Raw genomic sequence first — 25,978 nt, 5'->3', positions numbered from 1 at the left:
CAGAATCAGGGACGGACGGCCAGGCAGAGACTGCAGCTGGGCTGGAGCCTGCATTAAGCCTGCATGAGCTGCTCAAATGACCATGATGTCAGCAACTCCTGCCCTACCAGCTGGTATAGGTTGTGTGTGTGTGCGCGTGCGTGTGTGTGTGAGTGTGGGGGGATCATAAAGCATTTTTTTCTACCCCTTTCTCTAAAAAACAGAAAAATACAATCCATTGATTATAATTTCAACATACACGCAACCCACGCAGACATGTCTCAGGAACATCAAAACATGCGGCCCAATCATCGAGGCAAACTACGACCGTGACTTGGAAATATACAGAAAACACTGTCAGAGATGCAAACATGCGCGCACACACACACGCACACGCACACACACACACAGACACAGGCACAGACACACGCACAGACAGACGCACAGACACAGACACAGACACAGACACAGACACAGACATAGACATAGACACAGACACAGACACAGACATAGACATAGACACACGCACAGACACACGCACAGACACAGACACAGACATAGACACAGACACAGACACAGACACAGACACAGACACAGACATAGACATAGACACAGACACACGCACAGACACACGCACAGACACAGACATAGACACAGACATAGACACAGACACAGACACAGACACAGACACAGACACAGACACAGGCACAGACACAGACACAGACACAGACACAGACATAGACATAGACATAGACACAGACACAGACACAGACACAGACACAGACACAGACACAGACAAAAACACCCCTCTCTCTTGCCAGGCACCCACTCATCACATCACCCACCTGATGGGGGGGGTATTTGCTGTTCTCTTATCACTTCACCTGTCACAGAGAGGCCTGGCTAGGAGAGGAGGAGAGGCATTCTGCAGGGGATCTACACCCCCCTCCCTCCCATCTCCCATCTGCATTTATTCCGCTGATCATTACCACAGCAGTCAGAGTAAACACTGTCAGAAAGAAATACCACAATTGATACAAATGTGACGAGAGAAAAGCCTTTTATTTCCTTGGGAGCAGCCCGGGAGACGTCGCTCATCATGTCTATGGGGGGAGATGTGTGCCGAAATGTTTGCCTTTAAAGAAAGATGCAGTAACCTGTTTTCAGGGCTCCGATGTGATGTGCAGTGCTGCGAAGGCTCTCGCTCTCTTCCAGGATGGCCCATTAGAAGCAATATATTCTGGCTTCAGACTCCCTCCCATGATTCCTCGCCGGGCGGTTCATAGGAGGTGCATCCCTCTCAGTTGAAGAGTAATCTCTCAGCTTTGAGCGATCAATTTCAATCTATCATTTCACCCGCTGCATGCCGGCAGAGGAGCAATCTCCATAAACGGCCATTACGCCGTACTTTACTTTAATACGGCAGAGAGCCCCGACAATACTGAGGTAAGGAGCTTCAGGAAAATGGAAACATGTTTTGAGGTAGATACTGACACTCTCCCTTATTAACGCTGATTGTTTCCGTATTCAGATCAATGGCCGGGGCCAAATCAGAGCAATTGCACTTGGAGAGGTCGAGCCTGAAGCATGATGAGAGGGAGGGTAGAGACCTGTGGTGAGGGTAGATGTTCACCCTGGTAGGAACGGGAAGCAAATTCCTGACCGAGTCATCAAACCGCCAAACCAGTGGTAGGATATCTACCAGAATAAGGCACCAACACTGACCACAACGGAAGAGCAAACGGGTCTTTCAAATGGGCCCAGTGTGGCTCTAATCACGTTAATCATCTTAAGACTGTGTCATTAACACTGATTAAATGACTCTAATGGATGTATTGCATAGCTCTGCTCCGGCTGGAAAAAGCCGGAGTGCAAGAATTCAATTTAACTCAATGTAGCACAGTCAGCACCTTCCAACAGGTCAAATACGGACCATTAATGATAATACCTGTTATTTCTAGTCGACAGGAGGGCTGTATTCACGTACACACACAGTCAAAGCTCTGAACAAAGGAGAGACATTCTAGCTCTTTGTCAGGCTGTGCCTTAGAAGAGCCTCCTTGTCATTTGTTTCCTTCAGTGCAGAGAAGTGCTGAGAGCAGCGCCGTGGTCATTCCTCTGGATCGCACACGCGGGGGTCATAATCATCACACCTCACGACGCAGATGGAAATATTCAGGGCTAAACAAAGACCTCAATGCTTGATTTGCCCCCCATTCCGATCTTCTGCAGGCCATCTATAGGTTCAGAAGTAGTCAGAGCGTCAGGAATGAGTCCGCGTTGGGCCAAAACATGTGCGGCAGGGGGGGTGGCAGCGTTGACGAGAGGAAATGGAACAACCTTGACAAGAAATGCCAGCCCCCAGCCCTCAGCCCTCCCCCACAACGCCTCCCTTCCCTATATACACACACACACACACATTTGAACAAACCAACCCCCACCCACACCAAGTGTACACAACAAGGAGTGCTACAGGAACTGGCTTGCCCTCTCTCACACTCCTAGTGACTCACACTCCTTTAAGTCCTCAGTTGTCACTCCATTAATTAAAAGAGGCTCACACACAGACACACATCTCTAGCATGGAAAAGCCTACCAGTCTGAGCCCTAATTGTTTCAACAGTCTTGATTGGTTAAATCCACACACCAATTTGGTCTTGAGCTAAAGAGTAAACACCTGCTTGTGAATAAATCACTTGGGTCCTACAGGCCCCTCAGTGCCATTTCAGCCCAGACCCCCTCCATGACACCATAGTTCCTCTAAGATCCCCCTTAAAGACAAGTCGAGTTGACGGCTGAGGGTTCTGGACAGCAGCTAAGACCATGTAGATCAGTGCCCTTACCCCAGGACAAAGAGGAGACCGCATGTTTACTTTCAAAATGTCAGCTGCAGCATTACAAAACAGTGTCTACTGGAGTAAAACGTCTCATATCCACGGCAATTCGTCTGAACTGTCTGAAGAGACACACAAATAAATAGTCTATTGACACATGTAAATCATGCACATACGACTGCTTCACCAATGTGTGCTCAGCTGCTACATTCTGTTCAACGTTTTAACAATCCCCAGAGAGTATGTCATCTCATCTCTAACATTTCATTAAACATTAATTCTGACACGTTTAATCAGTCCTAATTCATTTATTTCAATGCACATTCCAGAAGTGAAGAACTATCATAAATGCGAAATCACATGATTCAAATTTAGTAAGAGACCAATATTTACACACCATGACCAGGTGTCTGGGGTCATCCCTCCAATCAAAGGTGACAAATACACCAATCCAGGGCTTCACGGTGATGTGGATTTGGAGAAATGCGGACAAAGGTCAAATGAGCAGCAGCCTCAGAGAGAGAGAGAGAGCGAGGGAGAGAGAGAGAGAGAGGAGAGAGAGGAGAGAGAAACAGGCAGAGAAAAACAGACAGAGAGAAAAAGACAGAGAGAGTGAGAGAGAGAGAGAGAGAGAGAGAGAGAGAGAGGATAGAGAGAAACAGACAGAGAAACAGACAGAGAAAAACAGACAGAGAGAGCGAGAGAGAGAGAGAGAGCGCGAGAGAGCGAAGGAAGAAGAGACATGCCGGCACTGGTCCTAGCGCTTCATTAGCTTCTCCCCTCTGATATCAGAGGCTATTAATTATAACGCTCTGCTCTCTCAAATGATGCCTAATCCCCTGCGTGTACAGACTTATTTACAGGCTAAGATGTCTAAGCTTGCTCCGGCCTCTGCAGGGGATCGGGGATGGGGCGGACTGGGGCTGCCAGGTCTCTATGAAGGGATCTATTCAGACAAGGCCTTTCCCAGCACACCCTTTGGGAGACAACAGCTCAGTGGGAGACACAAAATGTCGTTCAGCAGGGGAGGAACAATGGGATGATGATCCCTGGCCTACGATTAAAAATAACTTGTTTTACCTGAATGTGGTCAACTTTGAGTAGGCTGACATTGCAAATATTGGCAATTGAGTTATGAATCATCACTGAAACATATACACAATTGATGGGCGAATGAACTGAGGATGAATGCATTCTGATGCCTTTTAAGAAATCGTATTGATGGAATAAATGGAAAATCTACATGTGTGCAGTTCTGTAACTACAGTTTGAAGAGACTACATGTGTAATGACTACTTGTGACCAGCAGAGGCAGCCAACTATAATGAAACAAAGACAAGCGCACACCTGTGGCCAAACCTTTTTCATCCTACTCACTCACTCACTCACTCACTCACTCACTCACTCACTCACTCACTCACTCACTCACTCACTCACTCACTCACTCACTCACGTCACTAATAGCTCACGCCAATGTAAGTACACCTACTTTACAAAAAAAAATACTTTAGCAAATCAACCATTTCATAACCGTTACACAGTGATGCTTATGTTTCTATTTCATCTCTCACTAATACTACCGTTCTGGTAGTACAGCGTAGTGTCCTCACTGAGGCATATGGAAACACAGGTGTCCAATTACACTAGCCATTGTCAGCATGACAGCATGTCAGAAGGCCTTTACAACTCTAGCTCTGGCACCACTGGCAAAGGATACTACGAAACCAAATATCTGATTAGAATAATAAGCATCACCCACTTAAAATTCCCTATCACTCCAAGATGACACGTGTTGACAAGAGTACTGAATCATTCATTCCTTCCAATTAGTGACATGACAGGCCCCGGGTTTCATTAACCATACAGAGAGAAAAGGAGGCAGCAAAAATGCAAATGAAATACTTACAAATACGGCATTGGCAGAGAAAGAAAGGGAGGCGAGCTTATTGAATCAAATCCCATTGCAAAAAGGCGGATAAATAAAGTATCTGAAGAGCGAAAGGAAGGAGAGAGAGGGAGAGGCGGCGAGGGGAGAGAGAGTACACTAGCTACTACATGGTAATTTGATATCCACAAAGTATCTGGCCCCCGAATCTAGTCCAACGTCTTTAGCTTTCAAAGTCTCCGCTCTCATCAATCAACATGCATTCTGAATATTTCAAATCCGTTTTTAGTCATTTACAGCCAATGTAGCCATCTCGCATGGTGGACCTGGCGTGCCTCCAGCGTTGTGAAAAAACAACAACTCTGAACATTGCTGGGGAAATAAAAACCTGCCTCCACTTATGTTACAGGCTGCAGCAACGACAGCAGCAGCTATTAGCAGGACTCTGAGGATAAAGAACCGGGCTATCACCCTTGCTCCTGTGTTACAGCCTTTCAGAGGTATGGCTCGGGGCAGTTTGGGTTGTCACCCAGAAATTCCTCACTGAGAACCCATACTTAGGGGTGGGAGGTTTGGGTTGTCAGGCCGGCTTTAGATGGCGCAGAGTGATATGCAGCTATCCTACCGGGCCCCTCTGGCGTACACAGCCACACACATTGCATTTGTGCCCCAGTCTCCACTCCTGAGTCCCGGTCAAGACCGATAAATCAGTGGCCTAGCCTAGCCGCCTTCCCCAAAGTCTTAGACAAAGATCCACGGTCCAGCTCCACTCGACCCCATTGCTAAGACAAGGCCTCATTACCAGTGCAGAAACGACCACTGTCTCGCGTGTGTATGTGCGTGCAAGCATGCATGTGTGTTTGAAGACCCCATCCCGGGTTGAGGAACACAAGGGCAGAGCGGGGCTGTAGGTCTTCCTGCCCATCTCCTCCTTAACCATCCATTCTCATTACAGAACTGGCTACTTGAGAGCCTTTCTTATCAGCTGTAAATCTGACTGCGAGGAAGGTGTAATGATCTTCAGTGACTTGCTATCACTCCCTAATTTACACCAGGGGAAAAAAGGTATTGACCTGTGAAATGAACCACCATTTCTCGTCATGTTGCAAGACCATGCATGATGACATTATACAATACAATTAGCTTAGCAGTTTTATTGTCCAAAACGGAGCAAAATGAATTGGCCGTAAAGAAGGAAAACATAATAAACAAGAAATAAATTCAATGATCCAGCTGACATTTGGAGAACTACTGTATGTATTTGCCTACTTTCACGATTAGACGCATCACAATCAACATGGCATTTGAAAAATGTGAATATGCGCAAATTAATCCCTATTTATATGGAATCAGTTCATTGCCCATGCCCTCTCAATAATAATTATTTTAATAATTAAACTTCTATAATTTATAGTCTTTAATATCCTTTTCCGGACCCTGACTAATTTGAGAATCTAATTGCAAGCGTTGAAGAAAATTACAATTCCTTATAGGCTTAAAGATCATCAAGCCCCAACAAAGTCCAGTGGTTCACTGGTTCAGTGAACAAGAGAATAGGTCCATCTCCATATCAGTGCTACAGAGGCCTTGGTCCGTATGTATCAAATGTAGGAGAGCTGATCTAGGATCAACCTCCCACTGTCCATGTAATCTTATTTATTGTGATCTAAAAGTCTAAACTGATCCTAAATCAGCACCCCTACTCTGAGATGTTTCATACAAATGGACCCAGATGGATAGGTAATGGAGCGATGTAGTGGCTCTGTGTACCTGATACTCGTTGGGCCAGAAGGTACTGACGGCCAGCTCAGCGCGGAGCCATTCCTTCCCGGTGTAGCTGGTCACATTCCAAATGGGATTAGCCATGGGACCTTTGTTGACCTTCACCAGGATGTTCAGCGTCCCGGGGCTGGAGCCATCTTGGGTATACAATAAGTAGTTGAAGTCAATACAGTGGGTGTCGTTTTCCTTCATTACTGGCAGCTGGATGCGGGCCTTCTCTCCGGCGTCGTGCTGGGAGGAGTCCACCATCATGTAGGAACCTGAGGAGGGATAGAAGAGAAGGAGAAGAGAATAGAAGAGGAGAGGAGAGGAGAAGAAGAGAGGAGAAGAGGGGCATTAGAGAACATGGCGATAAGAGGGGCCTAGAGTCAGACTCTCAGCAGCTAAGGTTCTCCACTCCACTGTAAGTGCTCCAATGTTTCTTAGTAACACATTTTTGGGTAAAGACCAAACAAATAGAAATGCTTCAAATAAATGACATTTTAATCAGCCTCGATACAGTTAGATCCAATAAATGAAAAATAATATGATAATTTGGGGAAAATTGCCATGTGGAGTTCAGTGCAGGTCATTTAGTGTTGATTTAACAAACAAATATCAAATTAAATTCCTATTGGAATCTTTATTATGCATGATTTAAATCCATTTTGCTCATGTGTTATCCCCTTAAGCAAGACATCAGGCCTAGCCAAAGCCTCATTTCACAACCATTTGTCACAAAATCAGTACATCTGTTCACCATTTTCAGGCCTGCCAAAACAATGACTCCAATTTAACTAGAGTTCTGATGATTCATATTGTACAAGAACTCTGAACCATCGTTGTGTACTCAGCTCCAAGCAAAGAAGAAGTTCTAAGAAATCTTTTAGGAACCCATCTGGCTGTGTTCATGTGTGCTGAGTTTTTAATGGAGAGGATTCGCTGTGAAGTGGGTGATATTTTCAAGGTGGTCAAATACAACGAAACCTTTGGAGTGCAACAGTATACATTTTCTTGACTTGTGGTACTTGTGGCTATTCGTAAATTGCATTTACGAATAGCTAATTGTTGAAATGTATATATTTCCAGACCTTTGAAATGTCTGTGTTCAAAGGCGAGTCTTTGTCCTTGGGAACAAAGGGAGTATGTCTGTTGGAGGTTTGTTTCAGGAAAAAGGTACAAAAAAAGCCTTCCTCCCCAAAACTAAGGAAGTTCACCCTTCCCAATGTCCCGCTCCCTCCCCCTCCTGACAGACCGTTCCAGCAGGGCCAGGCAGTGTATTTTTCACCATCCCCCGCTAACCCCTCCTCCCACCTCCCTGACGAACCGTTCCAAGCCAGGCAGTGTGTTTCTCATCAAGGTACAAAATAAACATGAGGCCTCAACAAAAAAAACGTGTCTGTTTCTCTCTCATGCATTACTTCTTTACGAAAGCAAGATCATCAAGCTTTCACGCAAAAAACTAAAGAAACGGAAAGAGAGCTAGAGCCAAAAGCTGTTGGCAATTCTATTACACACCACTATGAGTTTATTTATTTATTTCACTTCCCCACTAAAGCTCAAACAAAGGACATCCAAAGATGAACAAAATCCAGACTTCTTTTTTTCCTATTAAAAATCCTTTGACTTTTTTCAGAGAGGGAAATAATCGTACAGCAATAATAAAAATGGGAGAGATGGGAACTGTTTGCTCAACAGTATTTGAAATCAGCTTCGATTCATGTGGACTGAAAACAAACAAACCTTTCTTCTGTTTATGCCTCCAAATTCCAACGTTACCCTGATAGCCTGCTATCTCTCTGAATCACACAGCCAGCCTCAAAGCACGATCCTCCTTTCAGACACGGACAGGTTTGAAAACTGCCCATCATATTAACAACATACTGTACATGTGCACTCCTTACATTCTCCATGTGCTCAATTACGTGCACTTAATATATGAACTCAGTTAGCCTACATGTATTTATTTCCCAACCCCGCACTCTCAATAAGGTGGAAGGTGTGTTTAGAGCAACAATTGCCAATTGTGCGCCGCCTTATGGGACTCCCGATCACGGCTGGTTGTGCTACAGCCCAGGCTCGAACCAGGGTCTGTAGTGATGCCTCTACCACTGAAATGCAGTGCCTTAGACTGCTGCGCCACTTGGGAAACACCTCAGGGAACCAATTTCTGCCCATTTCATAGCCACTGGTCTCCAATCTGCATCACAAAGACTATTTCCCAGAGAATGTGAGCAGCTTTTACCCCTATGGCCCTTCCTCGTTGTGATAATTGTTGGTTAAACACCTGTTTATCAAACCAGGTCCTAAACGACCTGGCGATCGGGGTCAGGAATAATGCGGCTATGTGAAATGACCAGATGGGGATTCACTGTATCATATTACTCATGAATGGCCTCTTGTGTCTCAATGCAAATTGGTAAGGGTCTCGGTCGTGTAAATATGTTGTCTGTTTTATGATTGATTCCATATTCGATGTCGGGAGAACCACTTAGGCCCCTTAGAATGGCATTTTGACTTGAGGTATGATATCCATGACAAACCAAGATCAAGCAAGGGTTCGTTTTTCTCCAATGTGTCTCACCAAAGGCTAAATCTGTTAAATCCATCAATGACATCAAGGCCAGAACCCTTCTCAGATTCATAAGCAGTGTTTTAGGATGCAGCTGGGTCCACTCTTAAACCACGGCTGAAAACACCAGAAACCAGGCCTCCGCTCAACTACCGCTTTACGACAGATTACAAATGTACCCCAAAAAACCAACAACCTGCAATTAAGGTCGGGCCAAACCCTGGTGTTAAGTTGAGTACAGTGGTGCATGGCCACAAAACACTGGCTTCTCTACAGTGTTTGGGGAGCAAGTGCCACAGACTAGTGCTGTGGTGGTATTCCTCTGCAGAGCTCCAGAACATTGGATCTGATAAAGCCCTTGGCCTGGGGAACAGGGGAAGGCCTAAGCCTGTTATCTCACTCAGAGCTCCAATCCTCAGGGCTCTCCCTTTCTCTCACGAACCCAGCCTGCCCTGCTATCAGTCTACATCAACATGGGCCAGATAAACTAGGCTGAAATATGAGATTCTCAAAATGCAGGGGGGGGGCATTGACAGCTGTGGTGATTTCCCTCGCTGGACCAGTGGCTGATTACATTCTTGATCATAATTCAACATTACACAAATCATTAATTTATGTAAATTCAATTTACTTTGAAAGTAGTTTAAGAAGTGTGAGCCAACGGGTTTATAAAATGGTGTTTTAATGCATCACGTTAGACTTAAGCAAACAAGCACATCATCACTCATATCCAACCCGACACAGACTTTTCAGAATTGAGCTGCAGATCAAAAGCAGATGTTTATGCCTGGTGCTGTTTGTAGTGAAACCCGATAGCCATTCAAAAGCAGAGCCGCTTTGTTCGAGCGAAACAAACACAATCTCCTCTCCTCTTTCTATCAATGTATACAGTTGATCACGAGTTGTAGAAGCAGTGCGAGAGGGGAGAAGAAGAAAAAATACATGTTTATCTGGAACAAAGGGAAAGCAAGCTAGAAGTCTCTCTGTTAATGCCAGAGCGATCAGATTGTAAGGAAGACCCAACTAAGCTCCTAATAGGCCATATCGGCTGATTCAGACAGGCTTTTTAACACCAGGGAGAGGGAGCTGTGTTTATTTGATGCATCTGGGTTATTCTAATATGGTGATTGGCAGTGTTTGGGAAGCTGCTCTGAAAATTGAGTTTATAGTTACCAACTACTTCACACTGGAAGAAGTTAATCCACCCTTAAGAAAAATATAGCTTACTTAATAGAAATGACTTAGGAAAAGTAGTGAAAGATTATCATATCTTAATCTGAAATGTCATAGACTACAAATTGCAAGAACAGATCACTCTGGAGTCAGATGTTAACAGAATGTGTAATTTATCCTATTCAACACAAAAGGAGAGACCTAGGCACACAAGTGAAAATTAGGCAGGTCTAATGTCGAAAAAAGAAAGGTCTACTTCACCCATATTTTATTTTAGCAACAAAACCAAAAAAGAGTGTGTAGTTTCAGTAGTTAGTAGTTAGCTGCACCACTATATGGCAGAAAAGTAATTAACTACTAAGATTTGAATTTAGTTCAACTACCACCAAGCTACTGCAAAATGTTATTAAATTACTAGTTCAACTAAATGTAGTTCACTACTCCCCAACACTGGTGATTGGCAACGGTGTTTAATCAAGAGCTGAAACTAATGACGGTGGAGCCGGAGCCTGAGCCGAGCTGAACTGCAGTGCTGGCTGAGGCTGAGCAGCACATGAGAGAAGCATGGAGCAGTATAGGAGAGACAATGACAGAGCACCACATCACTCCTCCACAACCAACCAACCTATCACGCACACAGAGGTTTCACAGATCTCTACAATCCACTGCTGTCATACATCGATCCCTTAGACAAACAACCGATGATCCCAGCCAAAAACAACCCAAACAAACCATTCTGAAACAAGAGGGAAACTCTAACCTGTTTCTTTTGGTGAGCTTGGTACATTTGTAAGGATCTGATGTGAGCGTATCGAATGTTATTGGATCTGATGTGAGTTTGAAACAGAGGAAGTAGCATGTCGGGGAAATGTAATTTTAATTGACCATATGGAATAAGTTCACTGGGTGACTAGAGCCTACAGAAAATGTAAATACAATCTTTCAAGGAACTCCAAGATGATGACTACACACAACAACTAGATGCCAGACCACAAACATAAATCCTGAATGGGCATCTCCCAAAGGCTTATTAACAGGCACAACCATAGAGTTGGGCTGGGAAGTTACAATGAAGACAACAGGTGTTAAACAGACGATAGCACTTTACCAACACGACTACACACAAACCCTCTAAAACGACAGACTCCTTACATTTCTACTGCTTATTTTCTATCCTTCTATTGTTGCTAGATTTAGGCGTACAATACATGTACAATAAATGAATGTAACAAGCAATTTCCCCTGCCGTTACGCAACTGCGGGGGAGGGGGTGAAAAACATAATGCCAACATTCTGTATAATTTCCTTTCCTATTACTTTACAATTACTCATCCAAAGGCGGAATATTAAAGAAAGGAATATATATATATATTTTCTTTTTTAAATATGTCTTTTAGAGTGGTTTCCTTCACATCAACGTCAGGTATCCAGAGGATGAATGCAGTCCACAAGATGGCTGTCATCAGATTCATGCCAGTGCACAAGATGGCTGTCACCCATCATGGCCTCAACCGCTGACAGAACAGTCTTGTGAGTTACAAAGGAAACAGAGAGAGAGCCTGATATGCCAAACAACGACTCCTGCTCTTGCATGGCATAAAAATCACGGCAATTCAAACCCTGCTATTCCCTTTTAGGACTCTCTAATCTAACAGTGAAAAAAATAATAATCAGGCTTCATCTTGTTATACACTGCCCTGCCCCACATTAGTGATCAGCCTCTACTGATTGGCAGGAGAGGTGTAGGCCTAACCAAGAGCACCGGTACTCAGAGAGAGAGGCGTGAGGTTTGACACACTGGTGCAGTCAGTGCCGTACACCCACTCAGCCTTTCCAATGGGAGGCTTAATAGACCAACAGGGCCTGACACTGGCACTGGGCCAAGCAAGCCTGAGCCAAGCCTAACCCCACCGGGACCAAATTATAAGCACAGCTCCAAATGAATATTGATCGAGGGAGTCTCAAGCATTTGTTCTTCAGTGTTGAGAATGCCGTTTAGAAAAGTGTTCTTGAAAAGTGTTCTTTCCCAAAATGTCAATCAAACATGGTTTCAGAGATAAGGAACGGGAGGTTTCTGCAGGGTAAATAGCACTTGTTATCTTGTCATGGAAACTCCCTGATGTGTCTGCTTTTCATCCTCCCTGGCTGAGAAAGTATGTTAAGCTACTTTATGATGAAGCTTATTCCATTTGCAGGATCTGGTTGCTAGCTGGAAAACACTGGAGGCTGATCAAATCATGCTGGAGCTCTATTTGCTTTGTTATGAAGGGGGGGAGGTAGAGAGTGGTCCTGCAGTCAACCTCATGTCCTTTCACCCATTAAACCGGAGGATCTCAGCTAGAGACGGCCTCGCATTCTTCTCAGGCAACAGCAATGTGGGAATATTGTACTTTATCAGTACACAGGTCCCTCCAAACCTTTACAAGACGAGATTTACAAAAAGGTGAGGCTTTATTTCCGCTCACAAGATAATCATTCCATTTGCTTTCGTTCACTCTAGAAGTCATGATCAATGAAACAATCACTTTATTTCATTATCACTGCCGTTGCGTGTTTTCAAACAATAGTGAGGCCCGTTAATGGAGCTAATTCCCATTGGAATGGAAACTCATCCCTCCTCTTTAGATTAAAGGAACATCTGCTATACTGTTTGCCGTTCCGTCTCTACCTGAAAAACTCGGCAATTCACCATAACTGACATACAGTAGTAAACTGGCACCAAGGAACAAATGAAAACAAAAAGACAACATTGTTGGAGGATGACACAGTAAAGACAAAATCTCCTCAGCGCCAGAACTATCAGTGTTTGACATGTGGCTATGCTATTGTGATTTTTCTCATGCCATCTGTTAAACACTACAAGTGCAATGTAGTTCTAGCGCATAATAATCCTCCTCTAATTTCTTACCTCACAAAAGACAACGTAAATATTTCAAAATAAGTTTAAACCAGATATCTCTGGTTTCCGGTCAAGTCGTGTTGTAAAAAGTGCCACCCTGAAGAAGGCAGAGTGATGCCGAAACGTTGGTGGTTTACCCAATAAATAACAGGGAGTTTATATACAGAGAGAGAGAGTGCGACTCTTTATTTTTTATAGCTTACAGTAAAAAAAAGTGCCCTGCCATCATTTTTGGGCCAGACAAATGCCGCCTCATTGTGTAACATTGTAATGGGACACAACCTTTTTCAGACATCTGCTGATGACCTTTTCTGTTCCCTTGCATGATTAATGACCTAATATCTTACTAAATTGGGAAATTTTGCTGAAAGTGAAATGCTTTAAAATCCTACCCATATCACTCCTGTCTATAAAAAAAAACAAGTGGTGAAGCTGTGTAGAGGTGAATAGAGAAGGTCACAGGGCCCACGTCTCCACTTACCACGCTGCTTTCCCTGATCTTAGATAAAAACCTTCATTGTGTTGGACAGTCTTCAAACCTAAATCTAAAAAAAAATCGCTGCCGAGCACAAAGCTTTTTCTCTCTCCTCAGGAAATTAAATGACTTATTTCTTTCCTAGAATTTGCGAAACGTTGGAACTAAGACTGTATTTTGGGGTAGTAACAAAGACGGAGAAGAAGACGCAAGGCCCTGAGATTAATTTCCTTCTACCTATCCATCGTTTCACCTTCCTTCCTTGTCTCCGAAACGAGCAGCTGTCTGCAGTTCCCTCATTAGCTCCTCCACTTACTCTGGTGAGTTTACACATTAGCCCAATATTCTTCTTCGCTTGTTTTTGCGATGGAAGCACTAAATAGATTACATTTGCAGCTAAATATGCAGGGCAAAGTTAACTGTGTTGCTTTTGTTCGTTTTTCTACATAGCAGGTGTTGGGAACCTGGGGTAGTGGGCCTTGGTCATGTTTGCTAACACATTGCAGGGAGGGAACAGCGTCCATTAGGTTTGTGGACATGGTGGCAGAGAGTCTCACCTTGAGGCAGTTCAGACGATAAGTATGGCACTTCCTGTGCGCTGACATGGGTCCAGTCAAAGTCATCGTAGGGATCCTGCTGGTAGTCACACTGGGCTGGGCCATCGTCAAAAGTACAGCCACCTGGAAGGACAAAGAGAAAAACATGAGGTCATTTTCTCAGCTAATTCCATATTGCCGGTTAATAACATTGTGCCCTTTATTAATTTACTAATGAATTACCACCAATTGCAACAGGTGAGTCCAGTGGTACCTCTGATCACCAGCCAGGGCAGTATAGGCCTTCTATCCCCCTTCCTTCCTACCTAGATAGAGTCTCCTTCGTTTGGTAATGCAGCATGTGCTAAGATCTGACAACTGAGTAGGCACGAGGAGGCCATGCCACCAGACAGCTCAGTCACACAGCGCTCTCCTTTTTCAGTTTCAGGCTTAACTCAGAGCCAGTCATTTGTGAGATGGTGTGCATAAACAAAGGCCCTCCTGAAGGCCCTACCTGGAAGTCGACATGTCACAGGGCCTGACCGGAGCAGAGAGGAGAGACAGGCCTCTAATGACTTTGACATGGGTGCCTAATACGTGTAGCCAATTCCACCTGAGGTCACTGGTGACTTATGGGAGGAGATACTCATTCCAAGTCCTCTGGATGAATTATCGGTTGTTGAGAAAGAGCTTCTCAGTTTGAAGAGAAAAGGGATTGTGTTCCGCAGTGTTCTTCGTCTTGAGTTTTCTAGCAAGCTATGTATATGAAATGCCAGGTCTATATTTAACTTCTTGGAACTATAGGGGGTGCTGTTCCGCATTAGCATATTTGGGTCTCCAAATTAAACTGCCTCGTGCTAAATTCTTGATCGTACAATATGCATATTATTGTTATTATTGGATAGAAAACACTTTCTAGTTTCTATAGAAGTTGGAATTTTGTCTCTGAGTGGTACAGAACAATATCTACAGCACTTTTCATGACAGGGGTCAGATTTCAGAAATTTTTACCCCTGATCTGGAGTCTGTTTTTAAGGCGACAGTGAATGCTATGAAGAAACCGACACTGCCTACGTCTTCCTCTGGGTGTCTGGACGTCATCACGTTTTGAATGGAATCGATTGCACAATCACAGCCATTATAAAAGAACAAAACGTATAGGAACCTCCCTTTCTCGTCGCGCGCCTGAAGCGTGAAGGACATCGGACTTGCCTCATTCCAAATCGTTGTCTAACCAGCAATATTTCTCCGGTCATGTTTTCAGTCGTTATAGTTGTTAAAAACATCATAATGTAGTTAATTTGAACCGTTTTATAGCAATTTATATCCGTTTAGTGCGATTCTGAGGAATTTATTTGTCGTGCACTCTGAAACTTTGGACACGTTTTGTGGTCCCGTTCGATCGTTAGTGGATATTTCGATGGACAGAGGACATCTATCGACCAAAAGAAGATTACAACATAGAAAGGATACATTGCCCAAGAATCTGATGGAAGAACAGCTCAAAGTAAGCAATATTTAATATGATAAATCGTTGTTCTGTCGAAATATTTTAAACGCATATTTCGCCATTTTGTTTGTTATCGCGTCACTTGGCGAACCCTGTATTGAAAAGTAAGGATAATTTTAAAAATGTAAGTCAGCGGTTGCATTAAGAACTAATTTGTCTTTCGATTCCTGTCAACCCTGTATTTTTTAGTCAAGTATATGATTAGCTTTCAATTAAACTAGATCACTCTGATAGATGACGTCAGACATATTGAGGCTTGATTTCCTAGTATTTTTATTGTGTAACCACGGTTTTGTATGGCTAAATATGCACCTTTTCGAACAAACTGTATATGTATGTTGTAAAATGATGTTACAGGAGTGTCATCGGAAGAATTCTGAGAAGGTTAGTGAAAAAATTAATATATTTTGGCGGTGATTACGTTATAGCGCTCTTTGGCTGGAATCGATGCTCTGGTAACGTTTTCACATGTGGTATGCTAACTTATCGATTTATTGTGTTTTCGCTGTAAAACGCTTAGAAAATCTGAAATATTGTCTGGAATCACAAGATCTGGGTCTTTCCATTGCTATGCTTTGTCTATTCTTATGAAATGTTTTATTAAGAGTAAATTGGTCATACACGTTGCTCTCTATAGTAATTCTAGTCGTGTTGTGATGGTAGGTGCAATTGTAAACTGTGATTTCTACCTGAAATATGCACTTTTTTCTAACAAAACCTATCCTATACCATAAATATGTTATCAGACTGTCATCTGAAGAGGTTTTTTATAGGTTATTGGCTATCAATATCTTAGTTTAGCCGAATTGGTGATAGCTACTGGTGGAGAGAAAAAATGGTGGACAAAGAAATTGTGTATTTTGCTAACGTGTTTAGCTAATAGATTTACATATTTTGTCTTCCCTGTAAAACATTTTAAAAATCTCAAATGGTGGCTTTATTCACAAGATCTGTATCTTTCATCTGGTGTCTTGGACTTGTGATTTAATGATATTTAGATGCTACTATCTACTTGTGAAGCTATGCTAGCTATGCTAATCAGTGTGTGGGGGGATGGGGGGGGATCCCGGACCCGGGGTAGAGGCTCGTGAAAGGTTAATGGTCAAATTTGAACACGGTTAATTGTAGGTTAAAATCCCAATGACCGGAAAGGCGCATATAAATGACCTGTACCTCTCTGCTCATTACCAAGAGAGAGTTCTTCACAAATGGAAAAAGGTCACCCTATCTGGGTACAACCGCTGATCTTTCAAACCTCTGAGTGATGGCACACAGAAATATCATAATTTGCATTTTAATTCCAGGACAAAGGTAGATGCTAATTAACACTGGCTACCAGGGGGTTGTAGCTAAAATAAATAATATTCAAATCCCCCACAGGATGATACACTGTGTTTTCTAAGATAGCATAACCTCAAAAGCATCTACATTGAACACAAACACCAGTCATTACAGAGGAAACAGCAAGTGGGCACTCTGTATTGCAGTTGACTCATATTTCCAATGGTTAATTAAAGTGCGGTGGAATAAGCCCAAAAGATAGACTAGGCTACATCTTAGAATTGAGAACAAATCAAACTACAGTCACTTCCAGACAGGGTGTCCCTGGACAACATATCCTGATTAATACAGGAATTTAACATTGACAGAGAGCAAAATCACATTACTGACTGAGTGATTCAGAAATAAAGGGATTCTTCGGGATTTTGACAATGAATCCCTTTATCTACTTCCCCAGAGACACATGAACTCGTGGACACCATTTTTATGTCTCTGTGTCCAGTATGGTAGTTTCGTAATAGCGTAATGGTAATAACTAGCATGCTAGTTAGCAATTGCGCTAATACTAGTTAGCAACTTCCTCAAACTGCATGCAGAGACATTAAAATGATATCCACGAGTTCATCTGACTCTGGGGAAGTAGATAGATAAAGGGCATAATTGCCAAAATCCCAAAATATCCCTTTACTAACTTTCTGTCAACTTAGAGTTGTTTAATCCCCAATTTTGAAGGTGATGACTCAACACAGCCCGTGCTTGTTTTGTGACTGGACAGCCACCGTAGATCAAATACATGCAAATGCAAACGCCTCGCAGCACCAAAAACCATTTATCACTTGTAAGAAGATCCTTCCATTTCTACCAATCTTGCTCAGCTTCAATATGCAAATATGAAGAGCTGCAACTGACAAAACAAGGCCCTTGTTGCACCAGGGCATCCTTTACTCCATCAAATCCATGCGAGTCCCTCTTCCTGCCGCCTAGTGAATGTGACAGAGGCCTTGGTATGGTCTAGATTACTCCCAGCAACTGGAGAAGGCTTACCACAAGGAATTACATTAACGTGATGCTTACTTCTCTTAACAGAAACGCCATTTACATTGCCATACCTACATCTTTCCCTGAATGTAGTTGTTAAATCACTTCAGCTGTCACTGCAGCCTAATGTCAACAATAATGAGATTAACACAATTCTCCCAAATACAGTACAGCCCGAAAACGGCTGCAGGACATATAAACTCAGCAAACACTGCAGTGTACGCATGAGTGCCCATGAACAAAATGGTTCAGTCATGAACATGGAATGTGCAGTTTTGCTATAACATTCCAGAGAAATACTTCCACTCAACGTCTGTATATTTTTTAGTCTGTATATAAACCCATGTTACATTTTCCATTACTGACAAACATGTGGCCCTCTTCTGGATGTGCTTACATTTCCCGCGCATTAATCTACTTTATGAGAGTACTATAGGTTGTAGTGAGTTTGACTTATCCATGAAAGGGAGATGAGATGCATGGCACTGAGGGACTAATGTGTGTGAAACTGTCTGCCCACACACACAGGCAGAGGCAGCAGAGCCACCCTCCAGCCCACGTCTTAGCAAACACCTTCTCCTCTCTTCTTTGTTCTGCCAGGAAAACCAGTCTGCCACCCCACAACACAATCTGCACGCACGCACACAGACAGACTGACAGTCTCTGGCACCTGTGCATCTCTGACCTGGGTATTCTGGTAGACTTTATAGCATTTATCATCTTTGTCTAGAGAAGTGTTCTTGTTTCCTGTTTAATTCAGTGACACTTAACTAAAAAGCCCTCCATGTCAAATCAAATCAAGGTTTATTTGTCACGTGCGCCGAATACAACAGGTGTAGACCTTACAGTGAAATGCTTACTTACAAGCCCTTAACCAACAGCACAGTTTTTAAGTAAAAAGAATAGGTATTAGGTAAATAATAGATACGTTTAAAAAAATATTATAAACAGTAATATAGTAACGGTAGCGAGGCTATATACAAGTTGTACCGGTACGGAGTCAATGTGCGGGTGCACCGGTTAGTCGGGCTATTTGAGGTAATATGTACATGTAGGATTAGTGAAAGTGACTATGCATAGATGACAAAACTGAGTTTGGACCATTGGCAGTGACGAACAACGCTCAGGTAGAAAAGATGTTAGTCACGGATGAGGGTAAAACAAAGCCTCTCAATGACAGTCACCTAGCCACTCGGCATTGCTTATGCAAGCACACATAACAGGTCAGTGGTGTTATAATTGCATTATTAGCGAGATAACAACTAGCCGCTAAAGAAATGAGTTGTAAAAATCCCCTCTGCCTGCAAGGACCCCGACGAGATGATTTGCATACTAATCTGAGGACTCAAATTTGGAAGTCTGCTAATGAAACAATAGTTTGCGCTTCATTTACATAATAAAATAATTATTGTGGCTGATAGACCTCGCGGGCGAACATTGTTCATATCCCTGATAAAAGTGGGTTAACAGCTCTATCACAACGCATACATGAACTATAGCCGCTCAGCGCCGCTTGTGTGAGGGATATAGGAACAAACTGCTTGTGTGAGGGATATAGGAACAAACTGCTTGTGTGAGGGATATAGGAACAAACTGCTTGTGTGAGGGATATAGGAACAAACTGCTTGTGTGAGGGATATAGGAACAAACTGCTTGTGTGAGGGATATAGGAACAAACTGCTTGTGTGAGGGATATAGGAACAAACTGCTTGCAATTATTGGACAATGTAATACAAGCCTCATTATTGGGAATACATATTTGGACCTATTAAAGGGACTAAGTAAATGCAAGGTTCAGCCAAACTGGGAAACATTCAGTGAAACATTCAACCATCTCATAATTATTTCCCATTAACATAGGGACGAGAAATATAGCTCTCCCACTCAGACATGCTTTTCATTGCTTTTGGAGATAAATGACTATTGATCTGCATTTTAGCTCTGAGAAGGAAATAAGTGGCATAGCATCTTTTCCACAGTGCACTTTAAATAATACAGTATATCTCAAAGGTATGCCCACCGTGTACAATGGAATACTTTCACAACTGTCTAGACCAGAGAGAGACAGTGGGAAAACACACACTAGTAGTCGGTTTATTGTTGTAGTCAAGGATTATTCAACCATGGCTAGAACACAAGAAATACAAGTCATTGTACTGAAAGTGCAGAAACCAATACATTTTGGCGAAGCCAAGAGGCTCATGAAGCTTACTAAAAACGTTACAAAATAATTGTTTAATAAAGCTAACTAAATGTAGAAACCGCAAACAGAAAATCAATCAATCATAAAAATCTGTTGAACTAAATTGAAAAATATGAATAATGATCTAATTTAGATAGAGGGAAACAAATCAGCTCTGAAGTGTTCTTCTGAATAATTATGACACGGAGATTCAACTGAGGGTTAGTCATGGTAGAATGTTTTGTCAGGTCCAACTACGATCAAAGCCCTTACAATCACATTGAGTATACTAAATATGGATACTGAAAATTATACTAATGTGATGGTCTCACAAAGTGGGGTCAATATGCTGTCAACTGGACAATTGCAACATTCCAAAAACAATTTTGACCTCAAAAAACCGAAGTTCACTGCTGTTTTGAACAAAACATACCTCAGTACTGCGCCATGAAAACAGTGAAAAGGCTTAGTCAACCTAACAAAAAGTTGAAACCTGGACACGAATCAATCTTCATTTAAAACACTCTCCAAAGCCCAGTGCCTGACTTTGAAAACACCAAAAGGGCAGTATTTTATTTTATCAAATCCTGATTGCTGCCCCTGTTTTACATGAGAAAAGGTGAAATTGCTTAGAAATTATACAAGTCCTCATTTTTCTTCCATCCACAATATGCTTACTCTATATGCACTATATGGTCATTGAGCCTCGGTGCCTTACGAGTGCAGAGCTGACATCATCAAAAGGATGGCCCAGATAAAGGCAGGGGGAGCAGAGCACACCTCACCTCGCTTTTGTTAAACAAGAGCATGACATTGGCAGTAATTCATTATGCAGGGGATGAGATGAAGAAGGAATTCTACGCCACTGCCAAAGAAAAGGCCAATTAAAACCCATGAATGAAACCCTATTAAAGATTTTGTCCCCCCAAAAAAGCCATGTTTCTTTTTTGGCCTTTTCGTCCTCTATAGCCCTGTAGCATTAGCTGCAAGACAGGCCACAATGCTTCACCCTCCGTTTCAGCTGAATTGGGAGATTTAATTCACTGTTATCATGATGCCTGTTTGCATCCTAACTAATGAGCACCTATTTTTTCTCATTTTTGACCGCTTTCAGCTCCTCAGCTCTCCCTCTCCGATTCACCCTGTGTTCTGACACACATAGCTTGGCAGGATGATTGTGAAGTCCAAAATCCACTAAATCCATCCCTGTTTGCAATGCCACGCATTTAATACATATTGTAACGACCCGGTATTGTGTTCTGTGTTTGTGGGTGTGTTATGGTTCTCATGGCTACTAGCAGGGGTTAAATATGTCAGGACAGATGGAAAGGTTGGGGGGGTATGATGGGTAATACCGCGGGATTTGGAAATGCATAAATAGGGATTACTGTCTCATTGTTCTCTCTCTTCTGTTCGTGCCTTGATCTGTTCCTATGAGAGTGACTCTTGACCCGACAGGGTAACATTGTGTACGTTCGGCATTTAGCGGCGTGGGTTGTGGCCGGAACAATAGCCCAGTTTATGAATAAACCTGTGTTCTGACCTGCACACCTAGAGTCCGTCTCTTTTCCCTTTATGACCCAGCCGGGTCATTACATTGGTGTCAGAAGTGCTTTCGAACTACGGGATCGTGACTAGGCGAGTTAGCTGTTCAGTATAGGCCGGGTTGGCTTTAGCGTGACTCGCATCTACGGTCATGTCGCTTGGGGCGAGGCGGAAAATTAAGGAAGAGTCGGACAAAGTGTCCGTTGTGGGCTCGGGGGTACCCGGTCGGGAGGGTCAGGCGGCGACTGCCGTAGGGAAGCTGGAGAGCCACATGGCGGGAGTTAAATTGTCAGTCAGCAAGATGGCAGAACTGGCGGGTTTTCCTTCACACCGCTCGAGAGCTGACGTCACGGCGACGGGGATATCGACGTCACCGGGTGCGGAAATGGCTGGGCCTGCTAAGGTAAACAGAGATGGCGGCGACCTATTGCCATTAGCCACGGTAGCGGCTAAACTACCAAAGTTCAATGGACAAGGTAAATGGGAAGTTTTTTTCACTCAATTCGAGTTGTTGGCTAGAGCCGGGAGGTGGTCTGACGAGACGAAAGCGTTACAGCTTGCCCTGAGCCTGGCAGAGGAGGCGTCGGAATGCCTGCTAACGCTAGCCCCGGACGAAAGGGACGACTATGGTGCGCTAGTGGAGGCATTGGGGGGCCGTTTCGGCAGCGACGCGCAGCCCAACATGCTGCGGATTGAACTGTGTAACAAAATGAGACTTCAGGGGGAATCATTAAAGGCGTTGGCAAGTGGTATTCTGAGCCTGACCAGGCGGGCTTATGCAACTATGCCGATTGGGGTGCAAGACGAGCTGGCACGGGACAGTTTTATTAGAGCGCTCTCTTCCACCGAACTGGGTAAGCATGTTCAGATGGCGGACCCACCATCTCTGCGGGCTGCAGTGGAGATAGCCAGGAAGAGGGAGCTGATCTGGGGTGAGGGAGTGAGAGTGTAAGTCGCCAGTCAACCAGAGGTGAGAGCAGCGGTGGCTGGGGTGCCAGGGGTCACAAAACCGGAGTGGGTTGACGAGTTGGGCGGGCTAGTCAAGACTGCTTCGCTTGTCATGGAGAGGGGCTCCAGGCAACGTCGCAGTGTCAGCTCAGCTCCTATTGTCTGCTGGGGTTGTGGCCAGCCTGGCCACATTCAGCGAGAGTGTGACAGATTCCCCCGTCACCAGGGAAACGACAGCGGGTTCGCGCGCAGGGGGCTGCGTGGGCCCACCCCCCCGCCCCCGAACCCACTGTAAGCAAAGAAGGTACCCAGCAGCGCAGACAAGAGGGTGGGGACCTGCTCCCCCAGGGTGTAGCTGCCGCCGGGTTTCCTAGTCCTGTAGTTGTGGTGGGACGTACCACCGTTGGGGACTTCTGCAATGTCATCGTCAAGGTAGAGGGGGTGGAATGTTTGGCCCTGGTCGACACGGGCTCTACAGTAACCCTGGTGAGACCAGACATACTACCTGTTGGGGTGCGGGTGGAGCCGACCCTTGTCCAGCTACGGACTGTCACGGGGGAGCTAGCCCCCATGTTAGGGAAGTGTCAGCTATCTGTGACCGTGGGGGGGAGAACTGTGGGGTGTCCGGTGTGGGTAGCAGCGGTGCAGGACCCCTGTATACTGGGAATGGACTTTTTGAAAAACTGTGGGGCTCAGTTGGACTTAGCGTCGGGCACTTTGAGGCTGTCGGGGGGGCCCACAGTGGGAATGTCGCCTTCGGGAGGGCCAGCAGGGGGCAGGGCTGTCCCTCCGTCTTCCTCCAAGCTTGCAGAGACTCCACCGGTCATCCCGGCTGCTCCCTTGGTCGTTGTGCCATCCCAGCAGCTGTCTCCGGCGGCGACGGCCTTCACTCCCCATCATGGTGCAAGCACAGGCAGCCCAGTAGCCCAAAATACACTGGCTCCTTCACCCCATCAGCCCGACGGGGGGAAGGAGGAAGCTATCGACGCCGTCGAGGCTGTGTGGCTGAAGAACTGTCAGGGTCTGGATGAGGGACAACAGAGACAGTTAAAGCAGCTGCTGTTGGACTTTAAAGATAGCTTCGCTTGGGGGGAAGATGAGGTAGGACAAACGCACCTAGTCCAGCACGAAATAGACACTGGGGACGCCCGACCCATTAAAATTCGGCCCCGTCGTATTCCCCTTGCCAGGAGGGAAGCAGCAGACACAGCTATTGTAGACATGTTGCGGGCTGATTTCATTGAGCCATCAGATAGCCCATGGTCCGCGCCGGTCGTCATGGTGCCTAAGAAAGGGGGTAAACTTAGGTTTTGTGTTGACTACAGGGGCCTAAATTCTGTCACCACCAAAGACTCTTATCCCCTACCGAGGATTGATGAGTCGCTAGACCACGTGAGAGGGTCCTCGTGGTTCTCCTCCCTTGATCTGCGCAGTGGCTACTGGCAGGTGCCCCTCTCGCCAGGGGCACGTGAAAAAACGGCCTTCTCCACGGATAGGGGCCATTGGCAGTTCAAGGTGCTGTGCTTCGGGCTCTGTAATGCTCCTGCCACCTTTGAGAGGCTCATGGACAGAGTGCTGGCGGGGGTTCCGAGAGACGAGTGTGTTGTGTACCTAGACGACATATTGGTGCACGGCACATCGTTTGAGGGGGCACTGGGGGCAATTAGGCGAGTGTTGGAGAGGATCTCGGGGGCGGGGCTAAAATTACACCCGGGAAAGTGCCATTTCATGCAAAGGGAGGTGGCGATATATTCTTCCACTTATCCTGCTGGCAGACAGCGTGAAAAAAAAAAGAATGTGGCGTACGGCGTTCTCCCGGTTAATGAGGCAGAGTGCGGGCCGGGCCTGTTCAGACACCACACACCATCACTGAGGAGGAGGAGTGGGATATGGCCTGGGCCTTCATGGCCACCGCAGAGTCAAACTCACTTTTATCTGACAGAAACAGGGCCAATGAGGGCTCACAGCTGTAGTCAACTCCGAACCCCACAGTGCCCACTCTGCAGGGAGGCAATGCAAACAGCCATGAAACCAAACTCTCCATGGGTTGATAGGCTCCAAAGGAAGTGACATCCCCAGAGTGGTGTGATGGCAGAGAAAGTCACAAATCGCACGAGAGAGAGAGAGAGAGAGAAGAGAGAAAAGCGAGAGAGAGCTTTCTGACTATATTATAGTGAGAGAAAAAAAGTTATTCTCTCAGGGGTTAGAAATGTGAACATATTCACAGCGGACATTGAGGGGGAACAGCTCACTTCCTCAGCACCCCTAAGCAAACTGGCTCCAAGAATAATACTATAACAGTACAATAAGCAGCTGTAACTGGAGACCAACAGGCCCTCTGGAAGTGCCTGGGTTAAGCTGTAACTGGAAACCAACAGGCCCTCTGGAAGTGCCTGGGTTCATGAGTGCTTTACACGGAATGATCTGCTGGACCATCTTTAATGGCCCATTTGTGTGTGTTAGTCTTCCAATTAAACATGATGTGCTTCTTGTGGGAGACATTTTAAAACTAAATAAAGCCAGATAGGATGACAGTGAGTGTAGGGTTGCTGTTATCCTCTCTCATAAAGTACAACCTGGTGATACAACACAGGCTTCTATTGGAGAAAGCCAACTCCTTAATACCAGGGAACTTCAACCGCAGCCACATCTTCTGGAAATGATGGCATCGAGATGGCAACTTGATGAAGAGATGATAACGGCCCAATCAGTCACCTCACATCTTTTAAAACAAAGCACTCGTCTCCCTAGTCCTTGTTTATCCCTTCAGATCCTGAAAAGTTGCTTTATGCATGTTTCTGTAAGATGTCTCTTCCTTCGGTTAACCTGTCCCTCCCAACACCTCCACCCCTATTATGCAGCCTGTTATGAAGAACAAAGGAGAGTGAACCGGCAGCAGCGTATAATTATTGAGAAAGTGTGGGCTTCACTGTTCTCGTGTTCTTGGACACATATTGTGTGGATCCTGCTCTCCTGCTGGTTCAAATGCTCTGTAGCTTATCTAACAGCTAGGGCTGCACAATTTCTTTCTGTTTTTTCATGGGGAGACAATAAGGCAGACGTTTTTGAGAAACAGGAAAATGTCAAGATTTGAATAGTAATAAAGATCCATGATATGGAGAAAAGAACCTTTCCATAAGCATTTGTCTGATGGCATAACCCCAGCACGTCTCCAGCCCTGTCTTGCTCTTTGCAAATGCTGGCTGAAGCCTCAGCGCAAACAAATCCAAAACGCTCACTTGGAAAGGCTGAGGGGGCCAGTAAGGTCGCTCACATTGTGTATAAGACATTTAACTTCATTTCAGAGAGGTGTTTACATTAGAGAAAAAGCTTTCTGGGGTGAAAAAAAGGGAGCAAAAT

The 25,978-nt window shown here is 44.6% G+C and overlaps 1 protein-coding gene across 17 annotated transcripts in view; it reads right to left on the bottom strand.

Moving 5' to 3' along the window:
• LOC139583025 (receptor-type tyrosine-protein phosphatase kappa) overlaps window positions 1–25,978 on the bottom strand; it is a 163,395-nt gene that overhangs the window by 87,246 nt on the left and 50,171 nt on the right. For all 17 annotated transcript variants that reach the window (XM_071413681.1, XM_071413682.1, XM_071413685.1 and 14 more), the window contains 2 exons: window positions 14,136–14,258; window positions 6,469–6,740 (listed from right to left, as the gene is read on the bottom strand). In XM_071413681.1, the coding sequence (XP_071269782.1) occupies window positions 6,469–6,740; window positions 14,136–14,258 (395 nt within the window). The remainder of the gene's footprint in view (window positions 1–6,468; window positions 6,741–14,135; window positions 14,259–25,978) is intronic.

Source organism: Salvelinus alpinus, chromosome 8, assembly GCF_045679555.1.
Source record: "Salvelinus alpinus chromosome 8, SLU_Salpinus.1, whole genome shotgun sequence".
NCBI classification, from domain to species: domain Eukaryota; kingdom Metazoa; phylum Chordata; class Actinopteri; order Salmoniformes; family Salmonidae; genus Salvelinus; species Salvelinus alpinus.
Note: the sequence above shows the minus strand (reverse complement) of the source record. Positions and strands in the feature narration are given on the sequence as shown.